Raw genomic sequence first — 23,600 nt, forward strand, 5'->3', positions numbered from 1 at the left:
TACTTCTTTTTATGATACATTTTTATTTGTAAGACATAAGCTTTTGTTAAGCTTTTAATAAAGTGCACAAATATTCAACCAGTCTAAAACACCTTGCTTGATTTTTAACAACTGGCATACATTGAAACACAAAAGTAACATGAAGTACAGTTCAATCATGAAGCATCTATTACCTAAACGTAGTTTAGGATTGGTAATACGAGGCATAGTGAAAAGAGAAAGATTCTTATTCAAATCTCTTGTGCAAAGATGTGAATTTTACGTGAATCATTAAAATAATGACATTTTGCTGCTCTGAAAACAGTCAAGAATTCAGCCTACATTTATTTACAAAAATAAAAATGCAATTGAGATAAAAAGAACTGGCCACATTTTATCAAACATTAAGGAAAAAGTAAAATAGCTTTGTATATTAAAAATTGAATCTGGAATCACCACACTGAACACTTTTCAACTGGATTCATTGGAGCTCTTTTAGGACAATGGAATACCCTTCCAAATTCATCAAACTGGGAAACACTTCCAAGAACCCTGTTAAAATAAGAATGAAGATTACTGCTTTCAAGTTAAACAACCTATTCTTGTAAATCTATATTATATTTAGTTTGTAAAGTTTAGTTACAAGTATTTATGGCTTAGTTTGTAAAATAAATACCCATGGCTGAACCATATCCTTTATTCAATTACTGGTCTCTGGATATTGCAATTATTACAGAATATTAAGACACTACAATTGACTTCAGTGCTCCTAAACGAAAGAGGGGCAATATAACAATATAACAACTTTCATTGCTATTCATTGACCTCTGTTAAAAATTGATATTGAACAAGAAGATGATTAGAATTGGATGTCAGCTTTCTACAATGAAATAGTCTGCTGACATATGTTTTGGACTTACAGAATAATCACTTAGGTGGCAGAATAAATGTAATCAATGCCCGTGGATCCACAGTCCTGGTTCTTTAGAACAACAGGGAATTGCAAACTTGATAGCTGGAGCAATACTGTCCAATTTTTTCTCCTTTTCCTTGTATCCGTTTACAAATTTCCTTTTTAAATACTTATCTATTCTCTGTTTTAGCTGGCTGTAATTTTAAAAAGTCCATGTTCTAATAAGATATTTATTTACATTTTAGATGCTGTAGAAAATAATCTTAGAAAATACAAAGTACTAACAGAATATAAATTGGCTATAACCAGGAAGGTTTGTGGTTAAAGAATTTTGATTTATTGTACACCACGGTTTAAAGGAAAAATGTAGAATTCATAAAGAAATAACCAAATAAATTATTATGTGCACTAATGTAATGATTTAGTATTTTTTTGGGCCAATTTCAAAATCACTCAGAATTTAAAGGATAGAAATTAGACTATTGACTGAAAGGTCCACACCAGAGGAACATTACTACTCTGGAAAAGCACATCAATCAGCTGTAGACATTTGGGGCTGCAGGAAGGACATTAATGAGGAATGTCTTAGAGTTAAGAAGTCAGAGTTTTTTTTTTACAGCATGCATTAAGGCCTGTAGTGTCTGCGCTGGTCATCAAACTTCCATCTATTCTAATCCCATTTTCCAGCACCTGGCCTGTAGGCTGTTGTGTGATCCTGTTTCAAGTGTCCATTTAAATAGTTCTTAAAAGTTCTTGAGGTTCCCATCTTTACCATCCTTTTAGACAGTGAAGAATCCTTTTGACTCTCTGAAGAATTCCTCAAATTCCCTATAAACTTACTGCTCCTTACATTAAAACTGTACCCTTTGGCTATTGGCCCTCAATTAAGAGGAAAATGTTCTCTCTGGCTACCCTATTAATGACCCTCAGAAGTTTGAACACCTCAATCAGACAGTATTCAGCTTTCACTGCTTGAAGGAAATCAAGCATATCCTCTCTAGTTTCTCTTCATTGCTGAATCGCTCAAATCCAGGCAACATTATGATCAGTCTTGTCTGCATCCTCTATAGTGCAATCATATCCTTCCTCTAGTATGGTGATCAGAACTGTACGAAGTACTTCAGCTGTGGCTTACCTAAAGTTATTTATAAGGGGTGAAAACAATGACTGCGGATGCTGGAAACCAGATTCTGGATTAGTGGTGCTGGAAGAGCACAGCAATTCAGGCAGCATCCAAGGAGCTTCGAATCGACGTTTCGGGCAAAAGCCCTTTGCCCGAAACGTCAATTTCGAAGCTCCTTGGATGCTGCCTGAACTGCTGTGCTCTTCCAGCACCACTAATCCAGAATAAAGTTATTTATAGCTCCATTATAACTTCCTTGATCTTGTATTCAATGCCTTAACAAAGAAAGGAAAGAATCCCAAATATTATCTTTACTGTCTTATTTACCTGTCCTGTTGCCTTTAATATCTATGGACATGCACATAAAGATCCTTGGAATCCTCTGTGTTTCCTAGGCTCCTGCCATTCAACATGTACACAATTTCCTTGATAGTCCTCCCAAAATGCAATACCTCACACTTTTCAGGATTAAATTCATTTGCTGCTATTCAGCCTATCTAACCACCCGAACTACGTTGTTCTGTCGTCTAACTCTTCCCTTTTTGCTATTTAACACACCACCAATTTTTGTATCATCCATGAACCCTCCTATATTCAAGTTTAAATCATTAATGTACACAAAACAAACAGCTAGAGACCCAACACCGAAAACTATGATATACCACTGGACACAGGCTTCCAATAAAAAAAAAATACTCTTCAGCCATTACCCTTTGCTTCTTGCTAGAAAAAACTACTTTGAACTCAATTTGCCAAGTTGACCTAGATATTAAAAATAATAGGATCCATCTGAGCTACTGAAGGTTTAGATGAATCATATGCATTCAAATTTACAAATGTCCTGGGTTTAAGAGGCTGACAAGATATATAACTTTAATTTTGCTATTATTTTTATAAAAAATCTGGCATGATTTGGCAATGTCAGTGAATAGGAAATCCTTTGTTCCAGACTGACACATGGAATGGAAAAAAATTCCACAGGAAACATCACATAGATTATTTTTTAAGGATAGTAAAGGAAGAACAAGATAGCAAAGCTGAAAGGAACAGAGTGCAAAAAAGACAATACCAAACCAGAGAGAGACTTTCAGTTATCTACCTGATGCAAGGTAAATAGATGAAGATAGCTTTTATAGTAAATCATTAGTTATCACCCATTGAAGTTTGCCTCAATGGGCTGCCGTATTTCCAGGTCATTGGCTTTGTTTTTGAAACAAAACAGTTATTCTTCAATGAATGAAAACTAGTGTAAATGCATACTTAGCAGATTGCCTTTCTGCACTTTTTAGCAAATCGTCATAATGTAATTGTTTGAATACCTTATTTATGTTTTTGCAAGAGAATTATACAAATAAACAAATGTGCTGGATTGTTGCGCAGAGCCATGAAACAGAAGACAAAGTATCAGACAGTTTGGGAGAGGGTTTTTAAGCTGGAGGGGATTGGGGGTGATTGATGTAGAGACAATCTCAGTGGCACAGTGGCTCAGTGGCTAGCACTGCTGCCTCACAGCACCAGGAATCCGGGTTTGATTCTCCCCGTGTCTGCGTGGGTTTCTCCAGGTGTTCTGGTTTCCTTCCACAATCCAAAGATGTGCAGGTTAGGTGAATTGGTCATGCTAAAATTGCCCGTAGTGTTAGGTGCATTAATCAGGATAAATATCGGGTAGGGGAATGGGTCTGGTTGGATTACTCTTTGGAAGGTCAGTGCGGACTTGTTTCCATACTGTAGGGAATCTAATCTAATCAATGTTACCAACTAACTATAGATGGACAATACAAGAATATGAGAACCAGATGGATTTACAACTCCTGCTCATATGGAGGGCCAACATTAATGCTAATGTTTTGGAGAAATATGGACTGTTTCTGTAATGTAAATTCTTAGGCTTAATCTGTCATTGGGAGTATGGAAAATACTACTGTCAGGGTGGCTTTTCCTATTCCTTTTCCAATGTTTCTATTTTTTTTTAATGGACTTGGGTGATGTTGATCATAAATATAGTTCACAGTATCTCAGAGAATGTGTGAACTATGGGGAAATCTTTGTCTGCAGTTTGGGAACAAAAAATTCAGACATTCAACTTTCCTTTGAAAAATATTGCCTCCACACCTTCTCATAAAACATTTAATCGATTACAGGTGGTGGAAGTCCCATAGAGGAAACTTACAATTCACTTTATACACCTTAATCTTATCCAAGTAAAAATAAAGACATTGAAAGAGCTCTTCAAAGAAAGAACAGTTTACTATAAGATAATAAAAATGCCAATCAAACAATGTTAGAACTATTTTGCAAAATCTGTCAATATTGTTTGCTGGGACGACTCTAATAACCATTCTTGGAGCTCAGTCCAAGTATTTAGAATGAGGCCACCTGTCAACTGTATCAACAAAAGCAGGTTGAACAAATGGCCAGACATCTCTTTTGTTCTCAGGTGGTCTTGTTATGAATGTTTTGCTAAGCTCCAAGAATGGATAATAGCAGGCAATTACTGGAGATAAGACTCTGTGGTGTAAAATTCCAAGCAGTGGAATGTGGTGAAACGGTTAAAAATTATGTCCCAATACATGTGTGAATCTAACCGGAATGGAGGTGTTGCTTAGTCCCGTGTGAATCTTCTTATCTGTATGTAACCAGAATGGAATGTGTTTTTTAGCCTTGCTCTGCTGTTCACATGAATGTTTATATCTGGAAAAGAGTATATCAGCTGGAAAAGTCTCCAGTTCGGTGAGTCTGCTCCGGGGTTACGTTTAACCGCCGAGCGTGGGTTGTTGGCAACCGCTCTACGAGAACTGACGGCTCCCAGTTTTTGTAACATGTAGAGTGAGTATAAGCCAGACCCGTTCTGGCGACGCTGCGGGGAATAAAATGCCCATATTCTAGCAGTCTCGCCTCTTGGTCGTTTGTTCTGTGTCAGACTACTCTCCTACGAACCTGACCTTGAGAATTTTTTTTAAAACAGACTCAAAACAAATCCTGGGGAGCAGAAAAAGTGGGAACGCCACTGGCTTTGAATTGATCTGGTGTGCTGGTTGTGTGAGTACTTAGCTGCTTCTACTGAATGGCATCCCAGTAGTCCAAGATTGGGATAGAGAATTCCAAAGATTTACCATGTGAAGAAGTTCCTGTTTATTTAGTCCTAAATGGCCAAACTCTCTCTCTGAGATCGGGCTCCTGGTTCTCGACAACACAATCTGGAAATATTTTTCCTTTTCTCTACTGTCAAACCCATAAGAATCTTGTGTATTTTATTGCAATCACCTCTCATTCTTCTAAATGAATGAATATGGACTGTCTCCTCAATCTCTCATCATAAAACAATTCCATAATCCCAGGGATCAGACTAGTGAACCTCTGTTGCTTTGTCTCTATGGCATGCATGCATGTATATCCTTTCTTACTTAAGGAAGCCAAAATAGCACACAATATTCTCGACACACAATTCGATACAATTGCAACAGGACCTCTACTCCCACAAATCCCCTCAATTGTGAATGAATGGTTTGGACCTGTTTAGGTTTGGAGAACCCTCAGAAAGGGGAAAACTCTGCTACTTATTAATTAGGTTTCAATCAAAGTGGAATGTCAAAGCTATTATTCACAATAAAATTACCAATGGTAAGGCCTTGTTTACGAGTGAATAAAAATTAAGAGAGAAAATGCAGAGTGTTAGCGACCTTCTAGCAAAATCCAAGAATCAGTGGTGGTCTGGGGATGGGATGGCAATAAGTAAGACTGAAAGGACATTTGTGAGGTCACTACTCAGTGAGACAGATATTGACAAGGCTGCCATGACTTTCCATTACTTATGGAACAAGGACAGTTTTGAAACTTTGAAATCAATGGAAATAAAATGAAGACAAGCAAAAGTGTCTTCTCCCTTGTTTTCACCCATTTTGCACTATTATGTAAGATCAGGATCTATTCTATTAACTTTTAACAACTTTTTAAATAGCAATGTAAGCCATTTAGTTGTAAAAAGAGTTTCTATGCAGCAGGAAGTTAAACCACATTTTCAGGGCACCGAGAGTTGTACTGTCTTTATGGTCACATCAATGGAAGTTCCATTCAGACAGTTTATGTTGGCACATCAATGTGAGGAAAAATGCTTGAAATAAGTTTGCTATTGATGATGTACAGAACACAAAAATCTGTAGCTTAAGTACAAATGTTAATTCTGACTGAGTGAGTATCAAAATGATTTTGACATAATGTAGGATGTAAATCATGAAGTCAAAAGTATCTACAAATAAACTTTTTTTAATTTCATGAAAGAGCAGAAGGATAAAGTGCTTTAAAGAATCATACCTGCAGTGTTCTGGGGCATGTTTATCAGTAAGCAGCTGTAGGTAGATGGACTGTGATCTTCTCTTCATGCACCAATTCTAATGAGGTAGTGTAATAATTTAAAAAATAGTCAGTATTTCATTAGAGTCATAGAGTCATACAGTAATACAGCATGGAAACAGTCCCTTCGGCCCAAACTAGTCCATGCTGACCACTCAGCTAGTTCAAATTGCCCATATTTCGTCCATATCCCTTTAAATCCTACCTATCCATGTACCTATCCTAATTTTAAAAAAATGTTGCTATTATGCTTGCCTCAACTACTTTTCTGGCAGCCCATCCATATACACACCATTCTCTATATGAAGTAGTTGCCCCTCAGGTCTTTCGTAAACCTTTCCCCTCTTACCTTAAGCCGATGCCCTCTAGTTTTCAATTCCCCATTCCTAGGGAAAAGACTATATGAATTCATCCCATCTATGTCCCTCGTGATTTTATATACCTCAACAAGGTCACCTCTCATTCTCCTACATTCCAAGGAAAAAGTCCTCCCCTGGTCAACCTCCTCCTACAACTCAGGCCTACTAGTTCTGGCAACATCCTTGTAAATTTTCTTTGCACTCTTTCCTGTTTGACTGTCTTTTCGAGAACAGGGTAACCTGGTAGCTTAGGTGACTTAAATACCAAAGAAATTAATACAAACAATCTGAAGGGAAACATTCTTAGATTAGATTGCCTACAGTGTGGAAACAGGCCCTTCGGCCCAACCAGTCCACACTGACCCTCCGAAGAATAAGCCATCCAGACCCATTTCCCTCATGCACCTAACACTATGGGCAATTTAGCATGGCCAATTCACCTGACCTGCACATATTTGGACTGTGGGAGGAAACCAGAGCACCTGGAGGAAACCCATGCAGATACGGAGAGAATATGCAAACTCCACATAGACAGTTGCCCGAGGCTGGAATCGAACCTGGGACCCTGGTGCTGTGAGGCAGCAGTGCTAACCACTGAGCCACCGTGCCGCCCTAATTATTGTTATTATTGATTATTATTGTTAAGGAAAACAAACCTTTGTGATGAATTTATCCATCAGGAGATAATTATAAATTAATTTGTACCACTTTACAATTGCTAATGATGAGTAGATTATTTAGCTGGCAATGGGCCAAATCAATATGCACTATTGAACTTTAACAAAAAGACCCATAATTCTAATGACCTGACATAGTGGGTGATTTTATGTTGAATTAAATGAGGCATCAATTCCCTAGTTTTCTGACATGTCAGTCACCCATAACCAACAGTAACACCAAAGTTAGCTATCTGAATTAATTTACATTGACCATTGGCAAGGATCAGGTTCACTGTGGGTTGCTGTTGGCAGTCTCACAAATTTGATTCAGTTTTTTGAGGAAGTGATGAAATGATTGGGGGTAGCACAGTGGATGTCATCTAAATAGATTTTACTAAAGCATTTGATAAGGTCACTCATGGCAAGCTCGTCCAGAAGATTAAGTCACATGGCATCCATGGTGAGATGGTAAATTGGAAACAAAATTGGCTCGGTCACAGAAGACAGGTGGTAGTTTGTAGTTTTTCTGACTGGAGGTCTGTGACCAGTTGTTTTCTGTGGGTTGTATGTAATATATGTATATAATCTGGATGAAAATGTAGGTGGTCAGATTGGTAAATTTTCAAATGACATGAAAATTGTGGATAGTAAGGAAGTTTGTCAAAGGATACAGCAGGATATAGATCAGTTGGAAAGTTGGGTGGAGAAATAGCAGATGGAATTTAATCTGGACAAGTGCAAGGTGATGCATTTTTGGAGGTCAAATGTAAGAGAAAAGTATACAGTAAATGGCAGGACCCTTTACCTTAGGAGAATTGATATACAAAATAATCTTCGGGTGTACATCATAGCTCCCGGAAAGTGACAACACAAGTGAATAAGATGGTAAAGATGGTATATGGCATACTTGCCTTCATCAGTCAGGGCATTGAGAATAAAAGTTGACAAGTCATGCTGCAGCTGTATACAATTTCAGTTAGGCCACATTCAGCAGTTATAAGAAGGATGTGGAGGCTTTGGAGAGGATACAAAGGGGGTTTACCAGGATGTTGCTTGGACTGAAGTGTTTTAGCTATAAGGAGAGGTTGGACAAACTTAGATTGTTTTGCTAGAGCATCAAAGGCTGAGGGATGAATTGTTAGACGTATATAAAATGAGGAGAAAGTGAGGACTGCAGGACGGAGATCAGAGTCGAGAGTGTGGTGCTGGAGAAGGACAGCAGGTCAGGCAGCATCCGAGGAGCAGGAGAATGGACATTTCGGGCATAGGCCTTCATCAGGAATGAGAATATTAGGGAACAAAGATTTAATGTGAGGGGGAAAAGTTTAAAGGAAATGTGTTAACCAAAATTTTACACAGAGGGTCGTAAGTGCCTGGAACACTCTACCAGGGGAGGTTGTAGAAACTGATAACATAGCAACAATTAAGAGGCATTTACAAGAGACTTGTGAACAGGCAGGGAATGTGTGGTTGAAGTGGATTCAATTGTAATAGTTAAAAGAATATTGGATGCATAACTGAAGGGGAAAAATGCCAGGATGGGTGAAATAGCTGGACAGTGAAACTAGTTGGTTGCCTCTGTCAAACAACTACGTACCCATGATGGGCTGAATGGCCTTTATCTGAGCGGTATAATTCTTTATTATTTCTTAATTAATCTACTAACAATATGTCCTGAGCCCTTTCCCTGTCTGACATCTGTAAAGTGGATCTCCCTGTGCAAGTTATCAATCAGATAAGGCTTGCCTGGAGGTTGCATTGCAAAACGAATAATAACACTTGCACTTCATATCAAAAATGCTTGCACTAGAGTTGCCTTCTTTATCAGCTTGAATATTGCAGTAACAGTTTTACACTTTTAAAAATATTATTTAAAAGAATTCCATTAACAGATTTATTTCCTTTGGATGTTCTGAAATCTCACGACAATCTCATAAGCCAGAATAATAAAAAAAGAAAGCTCTATTTTAGATCATATGTTGTGAGCTACCTGTTAGCTTCCTTTCATTGTTCCAATAGGATGATCCTTCCTGTACAGAAGCTTCAGAAAAAGCTGCAAGTATTTAAATTGCCAGTTTGATCTCAATCAGGATTTCTGGTTGTTTTTTCAAGTTCTTGGTATGGACGTACAGTGTTAAGAAAAAAAATTGAAAGAGCTAATGTCACCACAGTAAAAGTTTATCTGCAAACATTTTTGTACAAAAAATGGGAGAGGACCATGGTACAAATAATGTGGAAGTGCTGGTGTTGGACTGGGGTGGACAAAGTTAAAAATCCCATAACACCAGGTTATAATCCAACAGGTTTATTGGAAGTACAAGCTTTTGGAGCGCTGCTCCTTCACCACATAGTTAGTGGGGAGGATCATTTGGACCGAGAATTTATAGTAAAAGATCAAATATCTGGTTGGCATGTCCAAGCTGGACTGAAGGGTCTGCTTCTGTGCTGTATATCTCTATGACTCTATAACTGATGTTATTTACTGAGGATGCTACAAATAGACAGTGGTCAGCCTGAGTGATTGGTTGCAGTTTGAGATGAGGTATTGATGGGGAAGGAGAGGAAACCAGATACTTCCCAAATGGCAAATGCAGAGATTGAGTCAAACTGCTGTCACAAATCCCACTCGCATTCATTAGTTGTGATAGTAATAACAAAAACCCGCCAACAGATTGACAGATAATGGAACAGCAATCTGGCTATTTGAACAGGTCATAGTACTGCAGCAAAGAGAGAACTTGGGGGACTAGATTTAATCTTAAAAAAGCTTGGTTGCTGCTCAGATATGAAGAATTACTTTCCTACAACTGAGGTTTGTAAAGTTGCGCTGAAACTTACACTAATGGGAATAACTCGAAGGCATCTCTTATTCCCTAAAAGTGACTGCTTTCGATATATTTTCATGTATGTTTCAGTTTCATGATCTTCTTAGAGCATTTAAACCATGGTAGAGATCTCTTAGGCTCTACATCTCACCTCTAAGCTATGGTGCAGGAATTAAGCAGATCTGATCAAACACAAACAAATGCAATGTCTATAAAGCATATCTCTGGATGATGTCCCAAAAAATGACTAAACTCACATTCCATTTTAAGCTTAGGCAATTTACAGCATCTAGGAATTAATACTGAGTTGCACCGCTTCAGAATATGACCTCTTTACTCCATCCTTCTTATATCCCAAGGCGGAGGAATTGGGAGAAAGTGATGGAGTTCTTGCAGGAACTGAGTGGGAGGAGGTGTAGTCCAGGTTGTTCTGAGAGTCTATGCCACTGTGACCCATCAGGCCAAAATCACTCGCACTGTCCATGCTCTCAATGCCTCCGGAGGTCTCCTCTCCACTGCCTCCAATCTCATTGGCCCTAGGAATGCACTGCCCATTTCCACCTGCTCGCCAAGATCCATAAGCCCAACTACCCCAGCCAACCCATTGTCTTGGCATGCTCCTGCCTTACTCAACTCATCTCGTTAAAACATGACTCCATCCTCTCCCCATTGGTTCAGGTACTTCCCACCTACATCTGCGACACCTACCATGCCCTCCACCTCTTCAGTAACATCCAGTTCCCCGACCCTAGTGCTTTATATTCAGTATGGACATGCAATTCTGATACACATGCATACCCCACAAGGATGGCCTTCAGGCCCTCAGCTTCTTCCTCTCCAACAGACCCATTCAATCCCCCTCCACCAATCCCTTCCTCCATCTCACCGAACTATCCTCACCCTTAATAACTTTTCCTTTAACTCCTCCCATTTTTTCCAAATCCGGGGTTAGCCATGGGCACTCGGATGGGCCCCAGCTATGCCTGCCTTTTCGTCGGCCACATCAAACAGACCTTCCTCAGTACACACACAAGCACTGTGCCCCAATTCTTCCGCTGTTCCATCAATGATTGTACCGGTGCATGCCCTGTACCCAGGCTGAACTGAAGAAGTTAATTGACTTTGCCCAAACTCCATCCCACCCTCAAATTCACTTGGTCCATCTCGGACAGCTTCTTCCCCTTTCCTTACCTCTCCATTTCCATCTCCGGCAACAGTCTCCAGACGGACGTTTATTACAAACTCACAGACTCACTACCTGGACTATACTTCCTGCCACCCAGTATCCTGCAGGAACTCCACCCCATTCTCCTACTTCTTCCACCTCTGCTCGAATGAGGAGACATTCCACTCCCAAGCATTCCAGATATCCACCTATTTCGAATAAAGTGCTTCCCCCGCTCTGTCATCCAGACAGCCCTCCACCACACCACCTTAATTCTCCGTTCAACTGCTCTAAACCCCCCCCAATGCAATAAAGACAGAGTCCCCCTTGTCCTCACCTACCACCCCACCAGCCTCCACATGTAATGCATCATCCTTAAACACTTGCATCAACTCCAACTAGACCCCACTACCAAGGACATCTTCCCCTCCCCACCCCTCTTTACCTTCTGCAAGATCCATTCCCTTCGCCAATCCTTGATTTGCGACATTCTCCCCACCAGTTCGCCCAAACCCCCAGGTACCTTCCACCTCAATTGGAAAAGATGCAAAACCTGCCAGCACATCACCCCCCCTCACCTCCATCCAGAGCCCTAAACAGTCCTTCCAGGTGAGACAGAGGTTCACCTGTTTCTCTTCCAACCTTGTTTACTGTATCCGGACCTCTCAATGTGGTCTTCTCGATATCAGAGAGACCAAACATAAACCAAGGAAATGTCTCGGCAAGCATCTCAGCCAGGCCGACAGGAGCTGACTGGATCTCCCAGTCACCACCCATTTTATTTCCCCTTCCCACTCCCTTTCCGACATGACCACCCTTGGCCTCCTCCATTGCCACAATGAATCAAACCGCAAATTGGAGGAACACCTCATCTCCCACTTGGGAAGCCTACAGCCCGGAGGACTCGATATTGAGTTTTACAATTTCAAATAATCTCCCTTCCCATCTCCTGACTCCCTTCCCAGTTGCTCCCCCTCCTTTTCATTCCTCTCAGCCACCTACTGGATTCATCCCTCCCATCGACCAACCAAGTCATACCCTCCACCAGTCTGCACCTAACCACCCTGCCTCCCCTCACCCACTTTATCTGCAGCTCCCCTTCCACCCTCGCCAAATCCTGAAGTAGGATTACACCCAAAATATCAACTTCTCTACCTCCTAATGTTCCCTGGCTTGCTATCTTCTTCCAGCCTCCTGCTTGAATTCCAGCATCTGCAGTTTGTTTTTGTCTCTAACCATGTTGTGTTTTATTGGCCTTTTTTTCTCAGCAGAGCAGATCCATTTTCTCCTTTTCACAGGTAACATTTACCCCAATTTTGCAAATCTATCACTGCTTTACGACCATTATCACTGCCTTTGTGCTGTGGGCGCAATCACCATATCAGTCACTCTTCCTCCCTGTCACTAAAATAAAAGCAATGGTTTTCCAGCTCCTTTCAGTTCCGAAGAAGTTATATTACATTTGAAAAGTTAACTCTGATTTCTCTCCACAGATGCTGTCAGACATGTTCAGTTTCTCTCGCACTTTCTGGTTTTATTTCGATCCAGTTTTAAGTATAATCTTTTACAGATAATCTTAAGTAGAATATTTGCTGTCGGGTATCTAAAAATACAATATAATGGGCTGCTTTGTTGCATTTATGGTTTTACTATTTATCTTTATTTTCAAAACTAGTACAGTAATATGAAAGCAAAATATTGCGGATCCTGGAAATGTGAAGCAAAGACAGAAAATGTTGGAGAAACTCCGCAGGTCTGGCGGCATCTGTGGAAATAGAAAGTTAATGTTTTGAGTTCAATACCAAACTGTTCTGAACCTGTTCTAAAGAAGAAACATATAGGACTTAAGTAGTTAACTATTTTTTCTCACTTCAGAGATGTTGCCGTATCTGCTAAAGTTCCCTAGTATTTTGGTACATTTATTCAGTATCTGTTACACCCAGTTTTCAATTTGGCTTTTGAGGAACAGCAACAGCACTTACTGTAGTTGGCTCCCTAAATCTTAAATTTCATTTTCACATGGAGGTTACTGTGCCACCAATACAACTGAATTCTTAGGCCCAGGTTTTTGCTGAATAGGATAACTTGGGAATTCTTTAAAAATGTCATTTAGGACCAATTCCAGGATTTCCACACCTATTCTTGTTTCTGATACCATCCCACCTGCACCTCTATGAAACAGAAATTTGAAGAGGAGGGGTCTTTTTAAAGGAAATGGATCTACTGAGTTGACAACTTTCTTATTCAACCTTTCCATTTCGGATGTGTGTGTGTGTAGGCTTACCCCACAAAGACAGCAGCAGTCTTACTGTTGGTGTCCGGTCCGGCTGCCTGGGGAGTCGGGGGGTGGAGGAGTTGGCCAGGGATCGGATGGTGGGTGCGGGGTTTGGGGCGGGTGGGGTCGGGGTGGGAATGGATGGGATTGTGGGCTGAATGCAGTTTTTTTCATTAAATGATCGTATGCATTTTGGCTCACTAAATAAGGGAGATAGATTTGTTCCATTGAAATAAAGAAAACTCCGAGCCCCAGACGAAATCAATTAACCGAATAATCAATTATCTGAACGAAATAGTGCCTGCCCATCTCATTCAGATAATCGAGGTTCCTCTGTACTTGCAACGACCTTCATTGTCTGCTATTTGTTTTACCTGTTCTATGGCCATATCTGGTGTGCCTTTTGTGGTTTGTACTAAAAGAGATTCTGTAGATCTCCTTGCCAAATTTTATCTTAAAACAAAGAACTATAGATGCTGGAAATCTGAAACAAGAGTAGAAATTGCTGGTGAAACTCAGTAGGTCGAGCAACATCTGTAGAGAGAAAGCAAAGTTAACGATTTGAGTTCAGTGACCCTTTTGCTGATCCTTCTGTTTTCTTTCCGGGCCTTTGTCACACTCACAATCTAAATGGCTTTCTCTAGTATTAAGTTTTCCTTGATCTGAAATAAATCTGTAACATTTCAATCTATCAGTGAAGAGTGTATCATGCCTCAAGTTAGACTGCTGCTCCAGAAAGTTGATGTGACACTTGCTGAGTTGCAGAAAAAGCAATTTTTTGTATTTAGGTGGTGAAACCCGACTGAATGGTCAACATTTGAAGTGCAGGATACTGCTGAAACTCAGTTGAGTGGATGACTCCAAGCTTGTTTTTTTCAGCAAGACTGACATGGTGGGGTGTTCCACAGGAATGAGGCGCTACAGAAGTGCAGGAGAGAGAATAAGCAGTTGCTCCAACACAGTATGAAGATATGAGAGTGCATTGGACAGAAGAGGTATTTGCAATGACAGAGGGCATGGAAGACATGGTTGTGCTGCCTATACTAATTGAGTGTCAGAATGGTGGGTGAATGAGTTTATAGGGTCAGTCAGTACTGAACCAGAGTTTGGCTGTGAGGTGAGGTATTGCTTGTGTCCTGTCCTTGATACTGAGGTCTCACTATCAGCCAGGCTTTTAGCCTTGTGTGGCAAGACCTGAACATTGCTACAAGAAGCAAGTGAGTTTAACAGATGAGACATAATGATGTTTCATCTCCCACTTGTGTGAATGTTAGTGTTCAGAGGAGAAAGAAGTTATGGGTATGTTGGCGAAGGAGTGGAGCAGGTAGAGCAGTCCTCACAGTAAATTTGTTTTGTGTTTGGTTGACAGTTTTCTTCACAAGCCAATATCATCGAAGCAGATCAAGTGGATCTCTTTAAATATTAAATCTGATCTGAAAGTGCTTGTCAATATGGGACTAAACTTGTATGTTCCCTGTGCTCTGATATCTGTGCACAGAGAGCAGCAGAAACAGACATTTCTCTCTATGTCACCTCTCAACTTGATATCAAATCACCTACCTTAAATAAGTAACAACTGGATTATTCAGGGTTTGAGCAGTGCAGTGAACATTGTTCATCCCCTGCTGTACTGGCAATCAAATCCAACACATGAACAATGAGACAAAGTCATTCTGCTGTATATGAGCGTCATATTTCTTGGGAGTCTTAACCTGGTATCTCTGGCTCTGAGGAGGGTAACTGGTTATAACAATTTTAATTGGCAGTTGTGGTCTCAAAGGACCAGGAAGTGGAAATGTCTATACTACAGGAACTGGTGGAAGCAAGAAATTGATCAGACAGTGGAACACTTAGTCTGCCTCTAACGTCATGATCTGTCCCCTCGGTTTATTTGGGGGCAGTGTGGAGAGATTTGCTCTATCTAACTCCTTGCTGTACCAGCCTGGGAGTGTTTGATGGGAACAGTGTCAAGGGAACTTTACTGTATTTCTAATCCTGTTTTGGATATCAAAGCTACAGGTGGCCAAGATTCACCTCAACAAATCGCAAAAAGACAGGAGTTAATACAGGAGTAAATAAAGCTAATTTTACATAAACTGGATTGGAGTCAATGGGATGTACTGTACTTAAACCATTTTCTAGAACTGAGACACTGCAGTCCTTTGAGAACCTACATCTACAGAATGTCAGCATTTGTCATTCTGAGTCTCCATGATTACAGTCAGAAACCATATATGTACACATATATATATTTTGGACAGTGAATACTCTGCCAATTTTATTTTGTACCCCTGTCTGGTTTTATAATTATTATCCCTCTAGTTTAACACATTTCCAAACTGAGAGTGAATGCCATGTCCAAAGTGATGGTTTTGAGCATTTTATCGGCAAGCTACCAAATGATGAAATCTTTTAGCTATATGGGAGATGGGACAGTCAGGAGAGATAGCAAGAACACAGGACAGAGATTTGACAGTCTTTTTTGTTGAAGATTGTGTTGTAAATTGGGAGAAACTATTTCCTCTAATGGGAAATCAGTGACAAAGTGATCAATTCAAAATTGTCATGGAGAGTAGACAGGATAGGGAAATTTCTGTGCAGAGGGATGAATGTTTTTCCACAGGGAAATGATTGATGCAGAGATTGGTTTGTTGAGAGAAAAGAATGATTGAAACAGAGAGAGAGAGAAAGGAAGATAGATAGAGTGAGACAGAGAGAGTGAGAGAGAGCAGACCTTCAGTAGTTTTGGACTGTTGTAGAGCCAATGTCAATGTGAAGGACTGAAATGTGGTATGTGTAACAATGTCTAACATTTGTGAACATTTCCTTTGTCTATTATAGCAGAATTGCCATTGTATTGGTCAGAGCATTGACTATAGGAGTTGGGAGGTCATATTGTGGCTGTACAGGATGTTGGTTAGGCCACTTTTGGAATAAGGCATGCAATTCTGGTCTCCTTCCTTTCGGAAGGATTTTGTGAAACTTGAAAGGGTTCAGAAAAGATTTACAAGGATGTTGCCAGGGTTGGAGGATTTGAGCTATAGGGGAAGGCTGAATAGGTTGGGGCTGTTTTCCTTGGAGCATCAGAGGCTGAGGAGTGACTTTATAGAGGTTCATAAAATCATGAGGGGCATGGATAGGATAAGTAGACAAAGTTTTTTCCCTGGAGTGCAGGAGACCAGAACTAGAGGGCATAGGTTTAAGGTGAGAGGGGGAAGATATAAAAGAGACCTAAGGGACAACTTTTTTATGCAGTGGGTGGTACATGTATGGAATGAGATGCCAGAGGCAGTGGTGGCGGCTGGTATAATTATAGCATTTAAAAGACATCTGGATGGGTATATGAATAGGAAGGGATATGGACTGGGTGCTGGCAAGTGGGACTAGATTAGGTTGGGATATCTGGTTGGCATGGACGAGGTGGACTGAAGGGTCTGTTTCTGTGCTGTTCATCTCTATGAATCTATGACTCTTTGACTCATCTGTATTGCATATAACAATGGGAGTCTTAACCTGGTCGCTTATGGATTCTGAGTTTAAGTTATCACAGTTGCATTTCTCTGCTAGCATGTAAAGATTGTTAATGAAATCACGTAATATGGAAGCTGACTTTTTTTGTTAAATCTTGCCTTTTCAAAAAAATGTATTAGTTCGGAGTTTGAAGTAATTGTCAAAGGTTTTCCATGTCTCAGTGAGTTTGACTGGATGTTTCATTTACACAACAGTGATCGATAACATCATCTTGAAACCTCCTAAATATGTAAATAAGTGTATTTTTTGTTCAGCTTCTGACTTAATATCCGGTTTAGAGACTATTCTATGCCTTAAGAATTATTTTCTGCAGGATGTCCAATTTTGTGTTCTACAGGTGTGGCACAGTGGCTCGCACTGCTGCCTCACAGCGCCAGGTACCCAGCTTCAATTCCAGCCTCAGGTGACTATCTGTGTGGAGTTTGCACATTTTCTCTGTGTCTGCATGGGTTTCCCCTGGGCGGTCTGGTTTCCTCCCACAGTCCAAAGATGTGCAGGTTAGGTGAATTGGCCAGGCTAAATTGCCCATAGTGTTAGGTGCATGAGTCAGAGGGAAATGGGTATGGGTGGATTACTCTTCAGAGGGTTGGTGTGGACTTGTTGGGCTAAATGGCCTGTTTCTACACTGTAGGGAATCTAATCTAATTTGGTCCATTTGTGAAATTAAATCTTGCTGGCAATACTGTTTCTGATACCATGGTTTCCAAACCTTACTGCAACTATTTACAGTCTACATGAATTTTGCCTAAAAGATTACAGAGCTTGTTAGAAATTCACTAGCCCTGCATCTGTATCCTAGAAATTCCTCCTTTACTCTGATGTCCTTGTGATGTTATTGCAGTGGCTGGTGCTTAAATGGTATTAATGTCTTCAGACCATTTCAGCCCCATCTACAACAGATTGATAATTCAACAACAGTTAGATCGTGAGGATGAAGTCAAGTAAGTTTTTTTCTCTTTTCATTGGTTTTCTCACCCTTGGCTTCTTGTGTAGTCTAGCATATAGGTTTGTCAGGATGCAGTCAGTAGTTGTGCTACTGAGCTACCCTTGATGATGAACGTTGATGGTCTCCACCCATAGTATATTTTGTGTCCCTGCTACCCTTAGTGCTTCTTCAAAATGGAGCTCAACATGAAGGAGGACTAATTCAGTACCTGACAAACAAGGCCGAGTGGTAATCTGCAAAGGATTCCTCACTATAACTACAGTTATAGCAGAATCGTGGAATAGTTGCCTATCAAGTGCATTTTGCTCCTCTACAAGTGCCATGCTTAAAATCCCATTCCCTCATTCTTTTATCCAACCTAGCATTTTGTTTCCTTCAGATAATTACGTAAAGTTTTTTGACTGCCTCAGTTGAACCTGCCACCACAGCATGTTCAGACAGTGCATTCCAGACCCTAAACACTTGCCATGTAAAAATGCTTTCCTTCATATCAGTATTGCTTCATTTGCTAATCACTTTAAATCTGTGTTTTGACTTTTTGATCCTTCTGTTAATAGGGACAGTTTTGCATGGTTTTGTCAAGGTCACTCAAGATTTTGAAGACCTCTAGAAAATCTCTTTTCAAGGAAAATAGCCTAATGCACAATCAATCAAACATTCTCAGTATTAAACTTGCTTATTCCAGATTTATTAATTAATTAAAATCAAATCATTCTAGTTCCAGGGTGGGGTTTGAACTCACGTCTTTAGAGCATTATTGGATTGTTAGTCCAATGCTAGACAGTGCTACTATGCTCTTGTTACCACTCTGTGATGTATAAGCAGAAGAAGATTGTCTTTCTGCCTCTTCCTCCATCATACTTTCTGAGGAACTGAGTAGTTTGCCATTACCTTCTTCAGAGACACCTTTCCACTCTAACTGTCTGATTATATCTTTTCTAAGTTTGTCTAATGAAAACATTTGTTCAATTCATAGTATGTGTAAACATTTAAGTTTCCTGATGATGCCAACCCTGAAGTTCCTAAAATAATACTTAGGCCTTATAACATTGACCAACAAAACAGAGAACACTTCAAATAAGAGTGCATTTATTCATTGCAAAGTAAGCAAACCCTGACAATACTCGGCCTTTCGCCATTTGTGTATTTGAAAAATGAATGGGAGTTTATGAAAGGTCTTTAATTCAAAATGAAGTAGACCTGTTCAGATCATTGGCTAAAATAGCCTTGTTTTCTTACCTGTGCAAACGCAATGAAGAGAAGTTGGTTATGGGTATATTTTAGGCCTGGAAGTGGATGTTCAGGACCATGATCACGAACCCATTTCTGATATGCCTGGAATATAGACAAAATAGCCATTGACTATAGGCTGTGGCAATTTAAAAATACAGCTCTTTAAAGAGATATTACAAGTTCACTCACATAGTATGCAAGTTTAAGTCCCCCCATATCAGCAATGTTTTCTCCAAGTGTAAGTTGGCCATTGACCTGTAGAGGGAGACCAATAGTAGCAAAACATATTGTAGATAGGATATAGTCCAATGTAAAATTATTCCCTTTAAAATCTGATGTATTCCCTACTAAGACACACGTTTTCTAACAATTGTCTTTTAATTGTCACATTTATCCAAATTAAATAGTTGTAGTGATTTTCTCTTGTATTGTCTTTTTGGGGCGTGGTGGGGAGGGGGTGCATATTTTTCATATTGACTTCAGTTTATTGTTTATCCTGAACATTTCCTCAATATCTTGAACATTTGAAAATGGAATCTGCTTTATTCTGTAAATTTCAACATACGTTGATGATTTCTAATTAGGCATCTGAGTTTGTTTTCAGGAGATGTATTGTCAAAAGCCTAATGTGGACATGTAAAATTAAAGGAAATAGTTGCCCAGATATCAGCATATACCCATATTGTGGCCAAGAAACATTGTTCATTTTCACTATTTGTCTCCTTCAAAATCTGTACTGCTCAGTCTGAACTAGTCTTTGTGTCCAAACATATCATTCCTTTTCTACTCTTCTAATGTTCTTGAAATAATTCCACACAGGCCTGGTATCCCATCACCAAGTCGCCGTTTATTTACATGTCGAGAGTCCTTCACACTGATCCAGTTTACTCCGAGCTCTCAGAGTGAACAGGATGTTACTCCTGTTTATATCTGTCAGCCAGGGCTCTTTGATTGGAGCAGATTAACAGCCCCAGTCAGTGAACTCATATTCTATCAGGTCCACCTGGCTGACCTCGTGACAATCATGATAGTTTTCTTCTGTACAATTACGAAACAACAAGTTAAGAAAATTAAGGTTACACAGTTATTTGAACAGGAAATTGAGCAATTGATTAAAATCTTACAGGAGTAATGTCACAAAAATTTGCATCATGAAAATCTGACCTTGTATTTTTCTTTCCCTTCTACTTATCTATTAGTGACATGCGACCACTTACGCTACTATATCTGCAGCAGGTTCATTACTGGGACGACCATAACATTTAGTGAAGTTACTTTTTCTAGAGAATGAATGCACTTGGCCTACTCGAGAGAAAATCATTACAACTATTTAGTTTGGATAAATGCGAGATACTGCATTTGGAGAACAAATAAATACAGGACTTATACAATTAAAAGTAGGGCCTTAAGTAGTGTTGTAGAACAGAGAGAACGAGAGGTTCAGGTACATAATTCTTTGAAATTTGCATCACACGTAGACAGGATGGTTAAGAAGGCATTTAGTGTGCTTGCCTTCGTTGCCCACACCTTTGAGTACAGGAGTAGAGACGTCATGTTGTTGAGACATTGGTGAGGCCACTTCTGAAATACTGCGTCCAGTTCTAGTTGCCCTGTTATAGGAAGGATATTTTTAAACTGGAGAGGGTTCAGAAACAAATTACCAGGATATTGCTAAGAATGGAGGGTTTGAGTTATAGGGGGAGGTTGAATAGAGTCAAATAGCACAAAAACATACCTATTGGCTGGAACCTTTTTCACTGGAGGGTAGCATGTCAAGGGGTGAACTTACAGAAATTTATAAAATCATGAGGGGTATGAATGAGGTAAATAGCAGGTGTCATTTCCCTAGGGTGGGAGTTTTCAAGATTGGAGGGCATACTTTTATGGTAAGAGGAGAAAGATTTTAAAAAGATATGAGCGGCAAATGTTTTACACAGATGTGTGAAATGATCTTCTAGAGAATGTGGATGTGGGTACAGTTACAATGTTTAAAATACACTTTGGATAAGCACATGAATAAGAAATATTTGGAGGGATATGGGCCAAGCGCAGGCAGGTGGGACTAGTTTAGTTTGGGATTATGGTCAGCATGGACTGGCTTAGAGTCGAGAGTGTGGTACTGGAAAAGCACAGCAGGTCAGGCAGCATCCGAGGAGCAGGAGAATCGGCATTTCGGGCAAAAGGCACCTGATTCCATGCTGTGTGACTCTATAACTAACTTGTATGTCTGAAATTCTTTTCTGTTCCCTCTGTGTCAGTTGTGAGCTTTGTGCTTAGGACTGTACTGATACAATCCTCAAGGACCAAGGTAACATTTGCCTCAGTAAATCTGGTGTCCTTGAAGTACTACTTTCAATGCTTTGTTGCTTGTACCCTCAATATCCCCAGGACAGATTTATTCCTGGGCCATACCATACTTTGATGTCCAGTTCATACCTTGCAGTGTACAAGTAATGAACATGAGCATTGTTGTATTAATACCCTGCTTGAGAGCAAGTTGAATTTTTGTAATTAAGTTTTGGAAGTCTTGTGTTAGGATGATTGTCCAGTTATGTACAGAGGAACACAAGTAGGCCATTCAGCCCCTCAAACCTGTTCCACTATTCAATGTGATCATGGCTGATCAATGGCCGAACTTCATTTACCTGGCTATGGCCAATATCCCTAATACTTTTACTTAATTATTTATCGATCTAAAATATAAAATTAACAACTGATCCAATTATATTGCTGTTTATGGAAGAGAGTTCTAAACGTTTACCACCCTTTGTACGTAGAAGCTCTTCCTAACACCTCTCCTGAATGGTCTGGCCCTAGTTCTAGAATCCCCAACCAGTGGAAATATCTTTATCTTTATCTATTTTCTCTTTTTCTGTTAATATCTTGAAGACTTCAATCAGCTCACCCCTTAACTTTCGAAATTCTGGAGAAAATGGCCTAATTTGTATAATCTCTCCTCATAATTTAAATCCTGAAGTCCATGTATCATTCTCGTAAACCTCGTTGTACTTCCCCAAGGCTAATGTATCCTTCCTGAAATGTGGTGCCCAGGTCTGCTCACAGTACTCCGTGAAGTCTACCCAGGTGTTTTGTAACTGCAGCATAATGTCTGCATCCTTATATTCCATTCTTATAGCATTCCATTAGCATTCTTAATTATTTTCTGAGTAATATTTTATATCATAGATGTGTCTGGTTAGTGGGGAAGGCTCGATCAGGAGCAGTAGAGGAAAGAAAATTGAGAACAAATACCATTGTTTAGACTTAGTACCTGATTTCACCCCTGTTTTCACCATAATTATGTGTAATTTTGAGGACCGTAATGGAGGGAAGTTCAGACCTAAAATATCAAATGATTAATATCCGTAAGCATGATTCTCAAAAGTATTTAGATTTTCAGACTCTGCTGTAAAATTCTGATCAATAAGTATGAACGGATTTGCAAAATACATCGAATGCCATCTCCAAATTATTTCATTTCCTTACAGTTTTCTTCTAAATATTCAGACACACATTTTAAATAAGGTGTTGTCTTTCTTTGGATCTTCTATATAAATACCTCTGCCTCAATTTAAAAAATAGGAATTCAGAATTCATGAATGTTTAGCAGAAACAGACACCAGGGAACTTACCCTTTGGTCGTAAACAGTAAAGTTTCCATATAAATTGACAATGCAATGTGCTCTCATAATAAATTTATCATAGGATCCTTCTGTCCACCATTTTTTCAGATTGCCATATTTATCATAATGACTCCCTGAAACAAAATAAGTATTATCTTTATAACAGCATTTTCACATTCATATGTGAAAATTACATGTGAATGCAGGCAAGGTAATGTAACAAAAAATATACTCTTTCTAGCATTACAACTTCATAACATTCTCTACTTAATAATTTATTCACAAAAATATAAAACCAACACTCCTGAAGCTGCAAGCGAAGGACTCAACTATAGTCATTTGGGAATCAGTTATATTGAAGCTGGGTTATTTTGTATTTCTACATGTCAATTTACAACAAAATAAGTTTAGGAACTGAGGATATGGTCTGAGATGAGTTCTCCATGTAAGTGACAACAATCATGTTTTTCACAGTTGGACACTTCAATGAAATAAGTACCACCTGGTGAATGCATTTTTATCATTTTCTGTTCAGACTGAGTGAAGCATTTCTATAAGTTAGAACATAGAACGTAGAACAATACAGCACAGAACAGGCCCTTCGGCCCACGATGTTGTG

General features: G+C 39.5%; 1 protein-coding gene across 1 annotated transcript in view; it reads right to left on the reverse strand.

Moving 5' to 3' along the window:
• The window catches only part of LOC122556381 (endothelin-converting enzyme-like 1), an 89,116-nt gene continuing 65,516 nt past the window's right edge, over nt 1–23,600 (reverse strand). The window contains exons 14-18 of the mRNA XM_043703015.1: nt 22,991–23,115; nt 19,548–19,613; nt 19,365–19,460; nt 6,327–6,403; nt 1–531 (exon numbers count right to left, since the gene is read on the reverse strand). Of these exons, the coding sequence (XP_043558950.1) occupies nt 432–531; nt 6,327–6,403; nt 19,365–19,460; nt 19,548–19,613; nt 22,991–23,115 (464 nt within the window). The 3' untranslated portion in view covers nt 1–431. The remainder of the gene's footprint in view (nt 532–6,326; nt 6,404–19,364; nt 19,461–19,547; nt 19,614–22,990; nt 23,116–23,600) is intronic.

Source organism: Chiloscyllium plagiosum, chromosome 13, assembly GCF_004010195.1.
Source record: "Chiloscyllium plagiosum isolate BGI_BamShark_2017 chromosome 13, ASM401019v2, whole genome shotgun sequence".
NCBI lineage: Eukaryota > Metazoa > Chordata > Chondrichthyes > Orectolobiformes > Hemiscylliidae > Chiloscyllium > Chiloscyllium plagiosum.